The sequence below is a fragment of the Mesocricetus auratus genome, unplaced genomic scaffold (assembly GCF_017639785.1).
Source record: "Mesocricetus auratus isolate SY011 unplaced genomic scaffold, BCM_Maur_2.0 Super-Scaffold_100010, whole genome shotgun sequence".
Taxonomy (NCBI): domain Eukaryota; kingdom Metazoa; phylum Chordata; class Mammalia; order Rodentia; family Cricetidae; genus Mesocricetus; species Mesocricetus auratus.
In genome coordinates, this window is record NW_024429194.1 from 36,998,179 (window position 1) to 37,019,766 (window position 21,588).

Genomic DNA, 21,588 nt, shown 5'->3' on the forward strand with positions numbered 1-21,588 from the left:
AACCTACTAGTGGTCACATCATTAAACAAAACTGATTCTCCCACTCTCAGCAGGAAATACCAATAGCTTCCCAGCTAGTGGTGGGATTTCTTGCCCACCTGCCCAACTCCATGGTGGGGTTGTGTCCACCTAGAGCTAGAGCAGGTCTTATACCTTAATAAAAAATTCTTCCTTAATAAGCTACCTATTTCTACCCTATGCCTTATTAAGAGGGCACAAGTTCTTCTGTACCTCTTCTAGTGTCTGTTGGGATTTTCGTCTAATCTGTACTGTATTTTTTTAAACTCTAACAAAATTATCCTTGATCTTCAAAAACAAAAATACTAATTCATCATTATGTTTAGAAATTCGTATATTAAGGGATATTGTGCTGCATGATGAATGGAAACATTTTTCTCGGTACTGGGGCTGCATCAGTGAATTCATGATATGAAACTCTATATTCTGGCTTCATGAACTTTGTGTTTGATGGGATGTGAAAAATTCAGATGCTATACTCAATGTGTAAATTATTTAACACATTAGCAATTAGTAAATGATAAATTACATGGAATATTTATTTCTACAAATATAGACAGGAAAAAAGCCAGGAGTGGGAAAAGAAGTGTCAGTTAAACCACGAGCTGGAACTGGTGTGAGAATGGGACATGTTCGCTGTCTGGGTGCAGAGACCTGGAGGAAGGCATGCACCATGGCCTGACATATTACAGCAATAGATACAAAGAGTTGACACTGTGCTAAAGGGAGGGAGTGGAAGGTGGGTGGTGGGTGGAAGAATGCAGCTGAGGAGAGTGACTTGTACGTCCTCATGTGGGACAGGGGCTGTCTAGAAGGATGGTATGTGATCTGACTCAGAAGAGTTTGCTTGACTTTCCTTTTTGTCCCCAGAGTCCAAACCTAGACACAAATGCAATCTGTGACACAGTGGCCGTGACAGCAATGATCCAGTCACACCTCCCTGAAGCCTACCTCAAGGAGGATATTGGAGGAGAGCTTGTGTACGTGCTTCCTCCATTTAGCACTAAGGTCTCAGGTGCTTACCTGTCACTCCTGAGAGCGCTGGACAAGGGAATGGGTAATCTCAACATTGGCTGCTATGGCATTTCAGACACCACTGTTGAAGAGGTATGTGACCATCTCCTTACTGCTTGTTCCATTTCTTTCTTTCTTTTTTTTTTTTTTTTTTAGTATGAAGCTGTTGGCCATTTTCTTGGTTTCTTATTGGCTAGCTCTGATTTGATTATTAACCCATAATTAATAATATATATTTTACAAGAACTTATCTTTTTGAGGACACACTCCTGAGAGCCTGTTGCTCCCAGGAGATCACATGGTGAGAGCTCTCCTCACTACAATTCCCAGAATCCTCCTAGACTCCTAGTCCCAACTATCTTGTTTCCCTATTGGCCAACAGTGCTTTATTCAAACCAGTCAGACTCATATTTACAGAATGACATCTCCCAACATCTCCTCTTTTCTGTCTAAAATAAAAGAAAGGTTTTAACCTTAACATAGTCAAACTATATATAACAGAACAGTTAATCGAGAAAGAACTATAGTTACAATATTTTGTCCATTAACACGTAGTAAGATTCAAAGAAAATATCTTTGTGAGTGTAAAGTCTTGTATGTAACTTATCTTTTATCATATCTAAGGAAAACTATAATTATAACTATCTGTCTTCAACCCCATCAAAGACCACAGAAAGATAATACATAAACACTAGAATTGACAGAGACATCTCGCTACCTGGACAGTCACCCAAAGTTCCTCTGTAATGTTGGAGCATCTATCTTCAGCCCATAGGCCACAGTGTATCTGGCAGACTTCTCAGCAAAGCAGGAATTTTTTTTGTCTTTTTTTACAATTTAAATTAGAAACAGGGTTGCTTCACATGTTAATCCCAGCTCTCTCTCCCTTTCCCTCCCCTCCTCTCATGCCCTCCCACGAGCCCCCCCCCACTGTCCCTTTCCCCAATCCACACTCTTTTAACCAGAGAGAGTGAGGCCCTCCATGGGGGGTGTCCATAGTCTGTCATTTCATCCATGGCAGGGCCTAGGCCCTCCCCCAAGAGTCCAAGTTGAGAGAGCATCTCTCATTGTGGGATGGGCACGGAAAGCCTATTTTTACAGCAACAGTCAAACAGTCTAGGCAAGAGCAGTTTCTTGCCTAAATGGCTAATCTTGCCATGTTGAAAGCAAACTCCATAATGAGTTTCTTCAATGCCCATCTTCCTCTCAGATGTAATTGGTGTGCCAGGAGCAGACATTTCTCATTGTCAAGAAAAACCCTAAACCATTTTAAATGCTATTTTCTGAAGGTCTTCGAAAGGTTTAAAGACTATCTATCTATTTCAAATATATATCTGTATATCTAGAAAACCTAACTATAAATTCTATTGCACGTGACTATATACAATCTGTATTTAATTATACATTGCATTTTAAAAGATCAGTATAAACACAATACTTTAACAAGAGGAGAAATATACACATCACAAAATTGACCTTAAATTTGTATCAATAAATGAAAATCCATACCAATACAAAGAATTCATTACTATATCATATTCCCTTTTTTCACTTTAGAAAAAAGATTGACTGTGATCATTACCATTTATAAACAACCCTGTGTAAATGAAAACAAACATTTAAACAATATTTGGGAATTTGGATGTTGGTCATTCCAAACTGCTTCCTGCTGGATGGGGGTGCTGTCCATACCTTGGGGTTCATGGCTAAACACAGAAACCTGTATAAGTCCTTCTTTTTGTATTCTGTAAAGCTGTACCATCTCAGCTGTTTCAGGTGTTGGATCATCTGGGCCACTGCTTCTGGGGGTCTTGGTTCATTAAAACGTATAAATCTGGAAGGAATCCAGGACTTTTCATTTTGTGTGGAAACATAAGCAAAAACTCTTTTCCCAAGTAACATGTCTTCATATTTAAATTTAGAAGTCAAAGCATTTTCAAAAGTTATAGGTTGGATTAACTCAACAGCATTTATAATCAAGTGTATTTCAGCAGTTGTTGTTCCTTTCTTAGCAATTGAACAACTAAAAAGCACAATAGCATACAGCATCTGGGCACTCTGTGTATCTTTATGTGACTTTTTTATTACTCTATTTCTTTTACTTCTATTTATTTATTTTTTTCTCTGAGGCAGGGTATCTCTTTGGAAATCTGCCTGCCTCTGCCTCCCAAGTGCTGTGATTAAAGACGTGTGCCACCACACCCAGCTACTCTCTTTATTTTTATTTTTTCCAATATCTTATTTCTTTTACTCTCCCAAGTCTACCTATATTTTACTTTATCTGAATCTGACTTTACTGTAAAACTTTATGTTTTTCTGGCCACGTGTCTTTTTTTTTTTTTTTTTTTTTTTTTTTTTCCTTTAGAATTATTTTATTAAATCATAAATGTACAACAGCTTCTTAACTCTACACACGCACTTAAATTTTTAAAGGAAAAACGTTGTCTTATTACACCATGATCCTGGCTAATAGCTTTTCAAAACTTTTGAGAAAAATCTTAAAAAAGGTTTCACATGTCACCTGAAACTTACAAATTTAACATTATCAAAGAAGGAATGCTTCTACACTCTTACAAAGACCACTAGAAAGAAACAACAATTAAAAAGCTAAGAAACTGTCTCAAAGGCATTTTTTTACAATCCTTCCTCCACAGTAAGGTAATGTTATTAAATAATCCAATCCATTCACAAAATGGCTCTCTGCATCTGCTCTGGTGTCTTCTGCCATATCACTGCATATTTATGCATGACTGAGATAAGAGTTTCCTTAACATTGTTATTTCGATAACCTGAAGCTGTTCTGTTACCTCTGGGCTCTCATCCTCTCCTATTTATACAGTGAAGCCCATGGTAAGTAGGAAGAAGCTCAGTATCGGCTCCTTCCACCATAGCCACCACTTCCACCACTTCCTCCAGGACCATAGTTTCCTCCACCATATGGTCCTCCCATGTTCCTGCTACCACCAAAGTTTCCACTCTTCATTGGGCCATAGTTAGAAGGTTGCTGATTATAATTTCCAAAATCATTGTAATTTCCACTTCCATAATTTCCTCCTCCATAGTTGTCATAACCACCTCCGTAGCCCCCACCCTGGTTGCCATATCCAGGTCCTCCACCACCATATCCTCCTCTTCCTCCTCCATAACCAGGGCTACCTCCAAAATTGCCACCTCCAGGTCCTCCTCCATACCCATTATAGCCATCCCCAAATCCACGTCCACTTCCATATCCATCAGAACCTCCCCTGAAGTTGCTTCCGGGTCCTGGTCCAAAATTGCCACCACCACCACGAGAATCCCCAAAACCAAAGTTTCCTCCTCGTCCACTCCTAGAACTTTGGACTTCCTGCATTTCTTGTCTAGACAATGCCTTTCTAACTTCTGCATTGTGGCCATTGATGGTGTGGTATTTTTGCAATACAATTTTATCCACAGGATCATGGTCATCAAAAGTAACAAAGCCAAAGCTGGCCACGTGTCTTATATAGGCTAAAGAACATTGTTAAAATTAAAGTGGAAACAGCTGCTGGCTTTCCAACATGGCAGGCATAAGTCTGTAGTCAGCATTGGGAGCTGTGCTCACCGCCTTAGTCTATGCTGACATCCAGTGGCGTGGTACCAGCTTGGAGATGTGGCCACTGCCACTGCCAGCTGCTCATACACACCATTCAATTGTTAGCGGGGTCTTACAGTTTTTCCACTTATGCTGAGTCAGGAAGACTCCCTTAAGGTAGTCGTGTGAGTCTCTGCTTGTCCCTAGCAAAACAGAACTCATCTGAGAAAAATGCTGTTACCAAAAAGCCGTGCTTTTCTCTGTTCTTTTGTTTCTAAAATCCCTTTTAAGCTTTTGTCATTCTATGTGGAAATTCATATCCCACCATTGCCACCATATGTAACGTTTAGTCTTCCTGCCCGCTGCCTGGTTCCTGTTGATGCTTTCAGCCCCCCAAATAACACACAGGACACTATGATAATTATGAAGCTGTTGGCTGCTTGGTTTCTTATCGGCTAACTCTGATTTGATTATTAACCCATAATTACTAATACATATTTATAAGAACTTATCTTTTGAGGGTGCATTCCTGAGTGCCTGCTGCTCCCGAGAGATCACATGGCGAGAGCTGCATTTCTTTCTTTGTTTATTTGTTATTTGAAACTGAGTACTGTGAACACAGGCAGCTCTGCTGTACCTCTGCTCTTCATCTGTACCACATCCCTGTGTGTGTCCGTGTCTCTCCATGTGTATAGGTTCATGTAGGTTCAGGAGCTCACACGCACTCTTGTCTACATGCCTACAGTGGTCATGGGACATCATCTGGAGCTGTCCACCTGGCATTTTGAGACAAGGTCACTCATTGGCTGGACCTCAGCAAGTAAACTAGACTGGTTGGCCCTGTGAGCTCCAAGGGTTCATCAACGCTCACCTTCCCAGTGCTGAAATACAAGTGCACACTGTGACTCTGCCTTTTGTGGGCTCTAGAGTTGGAAGTCTAGTTCTAATTTACTGACTGAGCTCCCTCCCTACCCTCACTGCCACCACCATGACTTTATTTACTGGGGCTCATATGACTTTCTCTGTCCTTTGAGAAATATATGAAGGGATTTTTCTAATTAAATGGGAAAGTATTTTAAATTAATATGTCACAAAATCAGAAAAACTTAATATTCTTGATACCATTCTAACAGATTGATTTCTGAGAAGAAAAGAAATGTTTTTCAACATTTTACATCCAAAAGATGAGAACAACCATATTTTACATGTAAAAATATTCTCTTAATGTAGACTGGAAAATAGTTGTCTTCATAAATGTCATAATAATTCAAAATCAAAATTGAGATTCCCAAGAGATATGTACCCTTTATGTTAATGAAGTGATCTGGCTTCTTTTTCTAGGTTTTCCTGAACTTGACAAAAGATTCACAAAAAAGTGGTAATATGAGTCTTGAACACTTAACACAAAGGAAAGTTGGGAATCCCAGTGCCAATGGCACCTCCACACCTGATGACTTGTCTGTGAGCAGCAGCAACTTCACAGACAGAGACGGTACAAACCCAATGCATGTGCTCTGCGTACTTTCCATAGATGGCAGAATGGGGGGAATAGAGGCACGGATTTTGACTCTCCTTTGGAATTCAATTTAAAGTTTATTTTTTAATTAACAACCCTAACACGTAAAAAGCATCCTTTCAATACACAAAATATTCATTGTGGCGGATCAGTCTCCCTTTCAAAAGTGAGACGGCTATGAGAGTGAGATGAACATGGGAAATTCCTCTGACAGGTGATGAGGGGGTGCTCTCTGTTCATCAGAAATGATTTCTGGATGCAACTCTCTGTAATTTCAGAGGTGTGCTTCACAAGTTACCGTTCCTCTGGCAATCAGGACTGTGAAGGAATGAGCATGACTATCTTGTCAGGAAGTCTATCATTAGGTGCACACACATGGGAGCAAAGTCATCCAAAATAAAGTTGTTCAGTTTTGTTTTGTATTTTTAGATCACCTCTCACTGGGAAATTCATTTATTTCCCTCCAACTCTGATTCAATAAGGGGACAAGAAAATGCATTGTTTGGGGCAAAGTCTCTGACTTGGTTAAGTTAGACCTGAAGGTTAATATCTGTATTAAAATACTCCACCTTCAACTCTTCACCCAGGATATATTTGAAAAAACCATATTTTTGACACAACTTTGAGGTGTGAAGTTCCTTTAAAAGTAGCTTTTATTGTCACTTAGTCTCTTTCTGACAGTTAATTTATAGCCCAGAGACCTGATTTACTTTAGGAAGCATGCAGTAAAGTGATCTATGAATTATGGAGTAATCATTTCAACAGTTTGATTAAAGTGGGAGACATCTCCAGGAACAGAACTCTTCATTAAATGTTTGCCTGACTCTCAAAGTCAGGAAAGATCATCTCTGATGTTTGTACACTTCTGGAATTTGAGTCTTGTCTGTCCTCTGGTACACTTCTCACTCATTATCTGTTGAGTCTTGTCTGTCCTCTGGTACACTTCCCACTCATCATCTGTTGGGGAATATGACTGTGGAGTCTGAGAAAGTGAGGGCTTTGATTGGAAAGTGGTCATCTGCTTCTGTGTATTTTCCTCTGCCTTTTTCTCCTAATTTGAAATTATTCTTCATTCGGAATGTTCCCCTCATTGACATTATCTTTGAGGAAGCACGTTCACTCCATTTTGATACACCTGTAAGTCATCCACATGTAATTTCTCAAGAAACAGAAAAGAATACTAATTAACTCAAAATATTCAGCTCCTTGTACAATTCCCTTTTTGCAGAGATATGAGTTTGCATTTAAGCTCATTCGCTCTGCTTAATTGGAATTCATTTTAAATTAAGCAGCTTTGTATTTTTCCTTATCGGCTAAATGAAGATCATGATTTTTGTGCTGCATGATTTGTGATGGAGAATTTTAAGTGTACACAGAGTTGATGAACACCATTGTCGTATCAAATGAGAAAACGGGTGGTGTCAGCTCTATTCAAATCTACCTGTCAAGCTGATGAAATGGTTAGCCCTAAGAGCCCCAATGGAGCAGCTGTGGTCACTATGGCTTCCCTGGCTCTCAGTGGCAATGAAGATTATTCTCAGGTCTTAGAAAGCATTTCAGAGAGGGGTGCTAAGTAGATAGGTTCTCAATGATTCTTTTATTAAGGCTCTAGAGCTGAAGGTGGAGTGTTGAAAGGTCATAATCTTTCCAAATTTCTAATGAGAGTGTAATGAATATATGGATGAATGAGAAGTATATCTTAGAGAAGGTTTCCTTTTCCATTTAGAGTGAGTTCATTGGACTTCATGTCAGACACAGAAACAACAGAATTAATAGTCTCTACTACAGTAGGAATCAGCTCTTATACTAGGCTGATGTTTCATTTATACTATTTCAATTCAACCTTGATAAGACTATTTGCTGTATATTCAAAATTAGTAATTACATATTGCATATGCATTGAACTTTGGAGTGTGGAACAGAATTCATTTATACAATTCTGAATCTTTAGCTTTTCCATGTAAAACTACTACACATATGTATTACAACTGGTGATAGAAAGTCACAATTTTTTATAACACTCTTATATTCAGTTATACATGAGACAAATATTGTGGTCCCTGATTTAAAGCAATAATAGAAATGTATTGCTGAACCTTCAGTCTGAATATTGAAAACAGAATCTTCTCCCACCCTACATCATCATACCACTCGTCTGTGGTTTGGAAATATCACATTATGACTTGATTTATAGAGGTTACCTGAAACCATATCAAATCTCTCGTCCTTACTCAGACAAAGTCCTGACAAGCAGTGAGAAGCTGGATGGCTTTGGGCTGTTGCTGAAGAAGATAATGGCTATTCTCATCAAGCGGTTCCACCATACCCGCAGAAACTGGAAGGGTCTCATTGCTCAGGTCATCCTCCCCATCGTCTTTGTAGCCACTGCCATGGGCCTTGGCACACTGAGAGATTCCAGCAACAGTTATCCCGAGATCATGATCTCTCCATCCATTTATGGGACCTCAGAACAGACAGCCTTCTATGCGTGAGTTACTTTTCAACAAGATTGTTTCCATAGTGATTCCAGAGTCAGTGGGTGTAGAAAAACAAAGCACTTAATTCTGCTGAAGAAATGCACTACTTATAACAAATAAGTTCTTAAGAGGATTTACATGCATCTACAAATAAAATTAGAGTGTATGTTTACTTTCAATGGTTAGACTTTAATCATATGTGATTGCTAAATTCATGTCATAGGAGAACATCAGGGCAACAAAGCCTATTATCTTTCAAAAAATTTTGCACCTATAAGGTGGGTGTACCTAAGTTCTAAAACTCATGTCTAGCATGTGTGGAGGCCTTGAGTTCACACCCCAAGAGAAACAAAGGGGAGCAGAGTCGGGGAGATAGAGAAGTAGAAAGGGAGGGAGGGAATGGAAAAGCAGTCTTGTAGACAGCATAATTCATGTCTTAAAGTTATTAGTGAATGTGAGTTTAGTGACAGAGTCCATGTTGCTTAATACTGCAGGAATTTTGATCCAAGCACAAATGCCCTGGTCTCAGCATTGTGGAACTTCCCTGGAATTGACAACGTGTGTTTGAATACGAATGATTCGTAAGTTATTTTCCTTTCTTCTTTCCAGCATTCTAATTTGTGTGAGTGGGAGTGGGAATACATAACGTGCATGTGTGTGATTTTTCTGGAAAAGGATAATATCTTGATATAAAGTCTGTATCTAACAGATTTTATCTTTCTTTTCATTCATTCATTGGCAATACTATACCATAATAATAAACACTAGATTCCTTACATATTTCTCCCCTTGTATTTATAGTTACATTTTACAATTACAACATTATATTGTTACTCCCATTTTATTATTTGTAAAGGCTTACTTATTTTTCTTTTATGTGTATGTGTGAGTACCGGCATGTGTATCTGTGTACGATGCACACACCTTGTGCGCACAGAGGCCAGAAGAGGGTGTGGGATCCCTTGAAACTGGAGTTACAAGTGGCTATGAGCCACTCAATATAGATGCTGGGAACCAAACCTAGGTTATCTGCAAAAGCAACAAGTTATCTTAACCACTAAGTCATCTCCAGCCCCATTAATCTCCTTTTTAAAATGTTTATTTAAATTAGAAACAAACTTATTTTACATATCAATCCCAGTTCCCTCACCCTCCCATTCTCCCATGTTCCCCATTGACTCCCTGTCCCACTCCATTCACTTCCCAGAGAGAGTTAGGCCTTCCATGGAGGATCATCAAAATCTGTCACATCGTTTGGAGCAGGGCCTAGGCCCTCCCCCATGTATTTAGGCTGAGAGAGTATCCCTCCATGGGGGAATGGGCTCCCAAAGTCCATTCGTGCACTACAGATAAATACTGGTTCCACCACAAGAGGCCCCATAGACTGCCCAGTCTCTTTACAGATGAAGAAACTAGGGGTATAGGGACTTGTGTATTTGTCTAAGGAAGTCTAGATTATATGACACAAAGGTACTTTACTCTACTTCTGGCATTTTTACATATAAAGCATAGCGTATTTAAATGTTCAAGCTAGCACATAACAAATATTAACCTGACTTTAGTGCATCAGCAGAGAGGATGAGAATGACAAAATGAGAAGCACAAAATGAACAAAGGCAATACCAATTTTCCTTCCATAGTGAAAGAACACTGAGCTTTGATTCAGCTTTATTTAGTCAATTGATGCTGTCCTATAATTCTCACCCCCATTAATGCCAAATCAAAAACACAACTGCAATGCATAATCAACTTATTAAATATCAGTCAATCATACATAGGTCTACATACCTGAGTTCAACACTAGCTACTTATTTATATGCCCCCACACAAGCATGAGAACATGCATGTGTACACATATGCACACCTCACTTCGGTATCATTTTTATTTACAGGCAGTGTTTGAAAAAAGACAGTCTGGGAAAATGGAACACTAGTGGAGAAGCTATCGACAACTTTGGTGTTTGCTCCTGTTCAGACAATGTGCAGGTAAAAGAGAATTCAGTTTCAGTAAAGGGGGTGGGGTGGGAGAAGAGAATAAATAGCAAAACTTGAAAAATCTATCCAGGTTACCAAAGATCAGAATAATTTCATTTTATGGAAGCTAGTAGCTCCAAGATATAGGCCTATGAAGCTCAAAAAATATTGACTTTGAACTTCAGGTCACTGTTTAAAAATCTGACAGGAGACAAATTTCTAGAGGTAGATGGCAGTCTTTGTAGAAATCAACTGAGAATGAATCTCAGATCTCAAGTCCATTTCATCTAAGAAGCTGAGTTTCACAGCACAAAAAGTGACCATAACTGTCGTATTTGGAAACATAGTGGGCATGCCACCACAGCAGCCAGCTGGTCACCTGTCAGTCTAGAGAGGAATTCCACATGTTCACAAGCAACACCTGGAAAGGTTTTTGCATCAAAATTCCCTTCCTGGAAATTAAAAAATTCATCCCATATAATCACTTTATCTTTATTCTATGACTAGGGATCTTCATTTTCTAAGCTATCAGCTCACTAAACTCTCAGTAGAACAAAGCTAACTGGACAAGTTCCTTATTTCTGTTTGAATCACTACACCTGTATCACACACATACTGTGTATCAAAGCAAGCACTCTAGAGAAGAGAAGATGCAGTCAGGATTTAAATGAAATGCACACAACATTGAGCTAGTAAATTCACGTGATTGATATGCTCAATTACAAATGTTAAATAAAACTTTTATTGAAAAAAGTCTGTATTGGTTTCTAAGAATCACTGTATCACCAGCTTCTCTCATGCCAGAGGAGTTGCTTTTTTTCTCAATGATTTCTTCAAGTATAAGAAAGTTGTACCTTGACCTTACTACAACACCTTACAATGAAAATATTTCCAGTGAGCATAGCCCGTTTTGGTGTACCTATGCAAGATAGTTAATAACAGTAAGAACCATTTTTAGTAACTTTGGAATCTTTCAGTTTTAAATGTTAGTCTCACCTACCATTTAGAGTTTTCACTCCCTGTTTTAATTTAACAACAACAACAACAGCAGCAGCAAACCCATTATTTTGTGTGCTAGCTTAAAAATTAAGTGACTAAAACCTTATCTATGTTCTTTGAGGGATGGTAGCAATTTGCAGGGAGTGCGAGAAGGAGGTTTGTGAATTGGTGGGGTTCTGCCATCTGCCTTAGTTGCTAATTTTGTGGATGTGTTCCTTTGTCAAAACCCATCTTTGTAATATATGTGTTTCTTTACATGTATAATATAATTTGGTAAAAATCTTCAGACCTGTAAAGTCTACATGGAGACATCTTCCTCTGATTAACTGGGAAGCCAATGCCATTCTAAAGTTTGATCTTTGGGTAGATGCAACAGTGAAATCCAGTTTTGGCATTTCAGAAGAATCTTCAACTTTATATAGCTCCCATACACTGTGAGCCTCTGGTTCTGGGACTTGGTGTGAGTGAAGAAAGGCAAAACTGCATTGTGCTAGACTCTCTGCAGACTAAGTATCATGGCCACGAGACATCAGGAGCCAAATGAAAGCTAGGTTGCTATGAAATGTAGAAAGCCAAGTGTAAAAATAAGTGTGTAAACACAAGTTCCAAAACTGGGCAGAGTGATGCACACCTGTAATCTTTGTCCTTGGGAGGGAGAAGCAGGAGAATGGAATCTTCAGGTACAAAGTAAGTTTGAGGCCAGTCTGAGCTAGAAATTCTGTCTTTTCCTTTTTTAAGTTTTTTTTATTTAAATTAGAAACAAGCTTGTTTCACAAATCACTCCTAGCTCCCTCTCCCTCTCCTCCTCCCCTGCCTTCAGCAATCCCCCAACTCCCCACACCATCATCTCCCCTCCCCTCCCCTGTGAGTGTGAGACCTTCCATGGGGGTATCTGCAAAATCTGTCATATCATCCAGAGCAGGACCTAGACCCTCTCCCATGTGTCGAAGCTGAGAGAGTACCCCCTCCATGTGGAATGGGCTCCCCAAGTCCATTTGTATGCCAGGGATAAGTACTGATCTGTAGAGAAAAGCCTTCCCACCAGTCTCGTTCCAGAGCCCCATCAGTCCCAAATGAACACACAGGAGGCTATATTAATTATGAAGCTGTTGGTCGTTTGCTTGGTTTCTTACTGGCTATCCCTGACTTAAGTATTTACTCCATAATTGTTAATCTAAGTATTTATCTTAACAGAGTAAGGGTTCGGACTTCTTACCCCTATTACAGCTCTACATCGTGGCTCCCTGTGTTTCTCCTTCCCAGAGTCCTCCTCGACTCTTAGTCCCACCTATCTTGCTTCTCTATTGACTAACAGTGCTTTATTCAACAACCAATAAGAGACAGATTTCAGAATGACATCTCCCATCACTGATCTACTACCTGAGGCCCCATAGATTGCTAAGGCCCCTTCACTGGCACCCACATTCAGGGGGTCTGGATCAGTCCCATGCTGGCCTCTCAGCTATCAGTCTGGGGTCCATGAGCTCCCCATTGTTCAGGTCAGCTGTCTCTGTGGGTTTCACCATTCCAGTCTTGATCCCTTTGCTCATCACTCCTCCCAGTCTGCAACTGAGTTCCAGGAGTTCAATTCAGTGTTTAGCTGTGGGTGTCTGCCTGTGCTTCCATCAGCCACTGGATGAAGGCTCTAGTATGGCATATAAGTTAGTCGTCAAACTCATTATCAGAGAAGGGCATTTAAAGTAGCCTCTCCACTATTGCTTAAAATGCTATTTGGTGTCATCCTTATAGATCTCTGGAAATCTCACTGGTGCCAGATCTCACCTCAAACCATTATAATGGCTCCCTCTATTATGGTATCGCTCATCCTGCTCTCCTCTATTCTCCCCCCTCCACCCCAACTCAACCTTTCTGCTCCCCCATGTCCTCCTCTCCCCTCCTCTTCTCCCCCTCTCTTTCTCTCCACTCCCTCTCCCCTCCCCCCATGCTCCCAATCTACTCAGGAGATCCTGTCCCATTCCCCTTCTCCAGGGTACCATGCATATCTCTCTTAGGGTTCTCTCTGTTTCCCAGACTCTGTGGCACTGGGATTTTAGGCTGGCACTCCCCTGACTCATGTCTAAAATCCATATATGAGTGAGTACATACCATGTTTGTCTTTTTGTGGCTGGGTTACCTCACTAAGGATGATTTCTTCTAGTGCCATCCATTTACCTGGGAATTTCAAGATTCCATTGTGATGGGGAAGTCCTGTGTATATGTCAATAAAGCACTGTTGGCCAATAGGGAAACAAGATAGGTGGGACTAGGAGTTGAGGAGGATTCTCGGAAAGAGAGACACAGGCAGACATCATGTGGCCGCCATAGAAGTAAGAAGTCCAGACCCTTTCTCCGTAGGAGAAGTACTTAGATTAACAATTATGGGTTAAATACGTAAGTCAAAGATAGTCAGTAAAAAAACAAGCAAACAGCCAACAGCTTCATAATTAATACAGTGTCTTGTGTGTTATTTGGGAACTACAACTGTGGCAGGGCCCAGGCGACTGACAAGGAAAAATTACACTCTACAAATAGTGTCAGAAGTGAGATATGAATGTCCATGTAAAATAACAAAAGCTTAAAAGAAATTTTAGAAACAAAGGAACAGAGAGAAGCATGGCCTTTTGGTAGCAGCATTTTTCTCAGGTGGAGTTTGTTTTGCTGGAGACAAGCAGAGACTCACATGGCTCATTTAAGGGAGTCTTCCTGACTCAACATAAACAAGCAAACAAACAAAAAACCCAAAAAACAAAAATCTGGCTATTACAAATAATGCTGCGATGAACATAGTTGAACAGATGTCCTTATTGTATGAATGCACGTCTTTAGGGTATATGCCTAAGAGTAGAATTGCTGGATCTTGTGGTAGACTCATTCCAATTATCCTGAGGAATCTCCATACTGATTTCCAAAGTGACTTAGAAATCCTGTCTTAAAATCCCATATAAGTAAATAAATAAATAAAAATATGGTCTCTATGTTAAGATGTTCCTAGTGGTTCAAGGAGACACAATAACTACCATTGCTACATTTGTTACTTTTCTGTATGCCTAAAATTAGCCCTTAAATAATAAATACATGTATACAAAAACTAATGCATAAAATTTATATGTAAACCAATATATTTAATGACCTTTTAACTCTTAGGTTAAGTAGCTAAAACTAACCCATTGTAAACTCTCCATTCACTGCTGTCATTTTCAAGGGTTTCTTCTCATAATGCTATTTTTAAATTTGAGGCAGTGTCCTTTTTTATTCCCTGTAAATTCTTGATATAGTTGAGATATTTCTGTTTCCACATATTTGCTGTAGGTGAGTCCTAAACACACGCATATACTCTATATAAATAATAATTGTTCCAATTTTTTGGCAGTTCTTTTCCTAAGTTTTGGAATTCAAAGGGCAGTTGGATGATACCTTAACCTTTGCAGTAATGAACAAACCAGTAGACATTGGCATTGTCTCTTTAACTTACGCAGGACAAGAAGGAAGAACTTAATTTCATTTTATTTTCCAGGAATGCCCTAAATTTAACTATTCCCCACCTCACAGAAGAATTTATTCTTCCCAAGTTATTTATAACCTTACTGGAAACCACATGGAAAATTATCTTATATCAACTGCAAATCATTTTGTGCAGAAAAGGTAAAACAGTCTGTTTATATAACACAATTAATTGATTTCTGATCTTTATGATAACAGATTTTTGAGATAGTAGAGACAATAGTTGCAAATTATTTATATGGTTAAATTGATCATTGTTTTGATTTGATTCATCTGGTCATTGATGCAGTTTTTATGGTTCAGCATTTTATTTTGTATACATAGCTTTATGCATTGAAATTCAGGTAATGACTAAATTAAGATTAATTTGAGCAAAAATCACTGGCTTTTTAACATCTTAAAATGTATTGTTGAATCTGTACTTGTTTTTATCTCAAAGCTATGAAGGAGTTATTGACTGCCTTGTACATACTTGGAGTTTCAAAGCATGGCTTTTTGTGACGGTTGGCCTGAGTTTAATAAAATTTCTCAAAATGCAGATCAAGTCTGTGAGTAGACAAAGTGCCCTGTGTGTGCAAGGCCTTGTCCTCCAGTTCCCTGCACATTTTCCATGATGTAAAGCCCATTAACTTAGTCAAAACTTCCTCCTTTCCTCCATCTCCCCATCATTTCTCAATGTACATAAATTCTTCACATTCACTGGGAAATGTTGTTAAGTTAAAGATAAGCAAAAGAAGAGGGAAAAAACACTACTTTTATACCCATCTATAGCCACTATTAATAATTTCTTATTTTTCTCCCTGAAATTTCCACAGACATGAGTTTAGTTACAAACAAATATTTTCTATACTAGGGTATATTAAGTGTTTCATATAGTCAGATATTTTATAATAAAGTAAATTTATTTCAAAAGAGGATTCATTATGAAAAACTAGCCTAAAATTGCAAGTTATAGTATCATTTGCCTGTCAAAATTATATCTCTGTGAAATCACATCTAGGATGAGGTAGTGTAAATTGCAGTGCCCTATGTTTTAAGTTGAATCTAATTTTGTGAATATCTAAACTAGTCTATACTGAAAATTATTACTTGGATTTTAAAGTCAGTTTTTATGAAGACCATAAACTGACATGCCAAATTCACATTCAAGCATCTTAGAGGAAAAAATGTAGGAACAAACAATAATCTAAGACTAGAAATGAATTAATTTGAAAAAAGACAATAATTACATTGTCTAAAAGGAACATTTAAGTAATGTTGAGCTTTTAGATTAGATCATTTCTTCTCAGAATGCTCATTGATTATATGCAGTGGCTTAATGATCCGTTTCTTTTGGAATTTTTATTTAATCAGAATCTCATGTTGTAACTCAGGATGCCTTGGAACTCATAGCAGCTCTTTTTTCCTCAGTTTCCTGAGTGTTGAAACCACATGCATAAGTCACCACCCCAGAAAGATTACATTAATCTTTTACCTTTAGTTAGTTGTGATGTATACTTGAGTTAAAATATGATACGAAGAATCAATAGAAAATATTTATCATGTTGTATTTATTTCATTCTGTTTTGTGTTCTGGATGGAAAAGAAAATATAAGCTCCTACTTAAATATTTTAGATCAACTTCAGAAGATTTTTTTCCAGTAAAACAAATATAAATTTTGTTGCTCTATGTAGATATGGAGGTTGGAGTTTTGGGCTGAATTTGACTAACGACCTTCGTTTTGATATAACAGCAGTTCCTGTCAATAGAACTCTTGCTAAGGTAAAGTTGGGTCTTTCTCCTGGGAGGTCATATAAATAAGGAAGTGAAACTGATATATTAAGCATTTTTAAGTGAGAAACACGAACATATAAACCAGTTTTCAGTGGTGCATGCATGTACTCTAAGGAGGCACAAATACATGAGATCCATATGACAAGTAAACACAGTACTGTGCTTCTCACAAGAGCCCAAAACACAGCTCCAAACGCCTTCTGAAATGGAATAAACACATCAGTTCATATTCATTCACCATCCATCCATCCATCCATCCATCCATCCATTCATCCATCCAGTAGAACTTTCAATAATGAAAACAAAAGATGAAAGCACTCTGCTCTAGATATCAAGCAGGCTGAATCTCTTGTGGATCAGTGATAAGCAAAAAGAGACAGACAGAAGTGCATGGAACATGTTTGTCTTTCTATAAACTTACAGGGTAGAGAAAGCTCAACCACACTGTTTAAGGAATAATAATGGTCAGTTCTGTGATCTGGAAGGCTAGAGATCAGGGAGGGGCTCAGTATTCCAGTGATTGTTTCAGTGTGTGGCAGATTAATATGTGTGATCCTTAGACTTTTTTTTGTCTCACCATGCCTTTATGCTTCATGCACTTTTCTTTATGTATGTGTCACAGCCTTTTAGAGATTGGGAATGTGTGTATGTATAATTTAGCCTTGCTTCTCTCTGAACCTGGAATAATAACTAATTACTGGAGATAAATAACATCAATGCTTTTTTCTTCTCCCAGATAGCACTAGTGCTTTGAGACAAGCTAGTCACCAAGCCAAAGACATATGACTACCCAGATTTTATTTGTTTACTTATTTTTAGTCACAGAAAAATTTAATATCCTCTGAACATTTCTCGTTGAGTACTGAGAGACACATACAATTGAGGAGAAAGTGGAGCAATTAATGCTCATTTAGTTAGTGACTCTTCTATGCCAAGCGCCAGCATCTTCTTTTAGAAAAACCATTCCATTCTCACTACATCCTTATTCACCAGACACTGCTGGGGCAGACTGTCACAAAGCTGTGGAAAATAAGAATCCTGGGACTTCAGTGTCCTTTTCTTCCTCTCCTCTCTCCACACACTGAGTAAATGTCCTTTAATAATTCAGGGGGTTTCTAATATGAAATAACAACTCTGTAGGTCAGAATGCAATTTTAAATTAAGACCATTTAAACTGAAGCAGCCCAGTATGTTAAACACCTTAGTTTTGATATGGAAGGTAACATAACTCTCATCCTGTGAGTTACTATTCCCTAACTAGGCACAGAAAGAATTTTAAAACTATAATTTTTCATTATTAATTAATTAATTTTCCCCAGCCCAATCACATTTCCTCTCCCTCCCTAAAAACAACAGAAACAACAACAAAAAATATTTCAGTATATAAAAACACAAAATATTCATTGAAAGAAGCTTTGTTATATGCATATTAGTGTTTTTAAAAATCTTAGGGGAGTGCCTGGACCCTACCCAGAGTAAAATGACAGACTCTAGATATCCCCTATGTGGAAGGATTTGGCAATAGGGTGGGAGGGTGGGGGGGAAGGGGAGTGCGGGAGGAGGGGAGGGAGAGGGAACTGGGATTGACATGTAAAACAAGCTATTTAAAATTAAAATAAAAAATGATAAAAAAGTGTTTTAAGCCAAACCTTTAAGTTACTTATACTTAAAAAGTAGTTATAAGTTTAAGAAAAAGCTGTCAATTTGTAGTTAAGTTCCCAATACTTGCATACTTGTTAAAAATCCTTTCTCTGCTCTGTTGCTATTTGTTTTTCTTTATTACTGCTATTGAGAGCCTTCATTCTAGTCTCTTATATTTTTGGTTGTGAGCATAGCCTTTAATGGCTGAGTTATCCCTCCAGCCCTCTAGTCAATCATTATGGATCTGCTACAGAGATACAATGGCTCCTTAGTTCATTTCAGGCTTTTCCTGTAGAAGAATCTAGAGCAGTGGTTCCCAACCTTCCTAAAGGGCTGCTGCCCTTTAATACAGTTCTTCATGCTGTGGTGACCCCAACCATAAAATTATTTCATTGGTACTTCGTAGCTGAAATTTCGCTACTGTTGTGAATCATATTTTAAATATCTGACATTCAGGCTATCTAATATGCAATATGTGAAAGGGTTATTCAACCCCCAAAGGGATGGTAACTCACAGTTTAAGAACCACTGATCTAGAGCAACTGCTAAGTCGGTCCTGTTACTCAATACAGCCGACTCCCCACTCTCTGTCCATATATAAACTGAAAACTCACAGATCCATCTATGATCAGTACTCCAAGGGTACCTCATTATTTTCAGAGAGGGAATGAATCAAATTGATGCTCTTCTTTACGGCATCCTATCAGATGTTAAGAGTGCCTAATTTATTGGAATACAACCCTAATCTTGTCTTCTTTTGAAATTTGACAGGTGTGGTATGACCCAGAAGGCTACCACTCTCTCCCAGCTTACCTCAACAGCCTCAACAATTTCCTCCTCAGAGTGAACATGTCAGAGTACGATGCTGCTCGACACGGTAGGGTCACTGTTCAGAGCCATTGCTAATTATGGTCTTTTTCACAGCCTTCCATGTGAATATGCTCATTGTAGCTGCTCGCCCTTATTGTAGGTGGTTTGTGGCATCTGAATTGCAGCTCCAACTCCTTCCAGATGGGACATTCTGGATAACCCTTAACTTCAGACTAATTTAGTTTCCTTGTTTGTCAAGTCAGGAAAGTAACCGGAACTTCTTACCACTCTGTTCTCACTGCTAGTTGCTATATCCCATGGAAACTGTTTCAGAACTACTTATTTGTTTGCAGACAAGAACTGACCGACTGACATTCATAACTATTTTTCATAGATCTATATGCAGACAACTTTTTTAATGACAAGTCCTCACTCTGTAGCCCTGGCTGGCTTGAAATTAATAGAGATTTATCTGCCTGCCTCTGCCTCCTGAGTGCTGAGATTAAAGTTGTACACCACCACAATCTGTCAGGAAGACAAAACTTTTAAAACACAAACTTCTACACTGTACCCAGAGTACTTCCAAATATACGGAGCACTTGTAATACAACACATACGTTATGCAAAATATTGCTGCTTCTTATAGCTCCCTTTGGGGTTAACATTACTATACTACCATGTGACATGAGGTTTTCTGGCCTGGCTAGGTCCCACTACCCTTCTTTGCCCCAAAGAAACATGCAGATGTTATGTTAGTTATAAAGCTGTTGGCCGTTACTTGTGGTTTCTTATTGGCTAGCTCTGTCTAAATTATTAACCCATTTCTAATAATCCATGTATTTCCACATGGCCTTATCTTACTGCTGAAAAGGTCTGGGCCTCTTACACCCTTGGTGTCTGCATGCATCTCCACAGAGAAGGGAAGAGAAGAGGATAGTAATTTCCTGCTTGTCCCTGCTTATATAATGATTCTGTCCCTGGTCTGTCAATTCCTGCCTGGATCACATGGCAACTTCTCTCTACTACATTTCCCAGAATCCTCCTAGACTCCTATTCCTACCTATCTCGCTTCCCTATTGGCCAACATTGCTTTATTCATCAACCAGTAAGACAAACATATACACAGAAGAACATTCCCCATCACTCCCATGCTTCCACTGATCTGCTAAAGTGAGATTTGAACTCGGGGCTTTCTGAGTCCCACCTCTTCCTTCTGCCGATGCCCCTAGCTGTTTATCCAGCCTCAGCCAGATGTGCTTCAGTTTTGTTTCTCTAAAGCCCTCCACATCACTTTTAAACAGGGCAGGGATTTAAAAGACGTTGATTTATTTTTTTCTAATTCAATTACTGTTCATCAGACCATTTCATCTCCTTGAGCCTTGCTCAAATTATTTTTCCATACGATCCTAAAAAATAATAACAAGGGGGGAGAAAAATGAAGTAATACATTTGCTGGCCAGGACATGGCCTAATAAACAGCCTATTAGGAAGGATAAATGACACAGACTCTCCTTTATTAAAGCTGACCCTGCCCCCTTTTTCTTTCATCACCCCACCCTCATGCATTCTGGTGCCTGCTAATGTGCTGATAACTGTGGAGGTAAACTCTAGTGTCAGATACACATTCCAGCAGCAGAGCCTTCGGGGATATTTTCAGAGGAAGTAGTGCCCCCCCAAATGGTTTGGCTTTTTCCCCCTAGCAGGAAGAGCTTTAAAGAAAATAACAAGATGGATAGTCCTTAGGTAGAGCGCATTAATAAAGGACAAAGTCAAAAGTAGTAAATAAAATGACATGGTGACTAAAAGCCAGCTGAGCATAACCTGGATTGAAATATGGTTGCAAACCCTTCTGTGAGGTGTTGTATTCAGAGCAAAAAAACAAAACAAAACAAAAACCACATATTGTTGGGACAGGTAATGAAAGCATAGCAGCTATAGAAATAGCCAGGGAGAAGTAGCAAAGAACAGGAGGAAGTCACCTCGTCTAAAGGGTCAGCTTCTAGAAACCCATGTCCTTGTTTCCTTTATAATTAGTGTTCATTACTTAGACTAATGCAACTGGATCCCCTCTAGGCTCCAGGAGGCCTGTTGTAGGGCCTAACCATTGTGTTTTCAGTTATGGAGTATAAAAAAATTCAGGAGCATAAAACGTATGCTGAACCTAAAATGAAATTTATTTTTCAATTTAAAATAAAGCTTAAGCCGGGCGGTGGTGGTGCACGCCTTTAATCCCAGCACTTGGGAGGCAGAGGCAGGCAGATCTCTGTGAGTTCGAGGCCGGGCTGGACCGACAGCCTCCAAAACAATACAG

The 21,588-nt window shown here is 38.9% G+C and overlaps 2 protein-coding genes across 3 annotated transcripts in view; one reads left to right on the forward strand and one right to left on the reverse strand.

Annotated features, from left to right (window-relative positions):
• The window catches only part of Abca12 (ATP binding cassette subfamily A member 12), a 167,155-nt gene that overhangs the window by 122,693 nt on the left and 22,874 nt on the right, over positions 1-21,588 (forward strand). For both annotated transcript variants that reach the window (XM_040753380.1, XM_040753379.1), the window contains 8 exons: positions 889-1,125; positions 5,927-6,077; positions 8,337-8,589; positions 9,073-9,159; positions 10,471-10,564; positions 15,066-15,193; positions 16,727-16,814; positions 19,239-19,344. In XM_040753380.1, the coding sequence (XP_040609314.1) occupies positions 889-1,125; positions 5,927-6,077; positions 8,337-8,589; positions 9,073-9,159; positions 10,471-10,564; positions 15,066-15,193; positions 16,727-16,814; positions 19,239-19,344 (1,144 nt within the window). The remainder of the gene's footprint in view (positions 1-888; positions 1,126-5,926; positions 6,078-8,336; positions 8,590-9,072; positions 9,160-10,470; positions 10,565-15,065; positions 15,194-16,726; positions 16,815-19,238; positions 19,345-21,588) is intronic.
• Positions 3,393-5,368, reverse strand: LOC121142672 (heterogeneous nuclear ribonucleoproteins A2/B1-like). The gene is made up of 2 exons (XM_040752801.1): positions 5,329-5,368; positions 3,393-4,521 (listed from the first exon to the last, which is right to left on the reverse strand). The coding sequence occupies exons 1-2, from the start codon at positions 5,366-5,368 to the stop codon at positions 3,899-3,901; spliced, it is 663 nt and encodes a 220-aa protein (XP_040608735.1). The 3' UTR covers positions 3,393-3,898.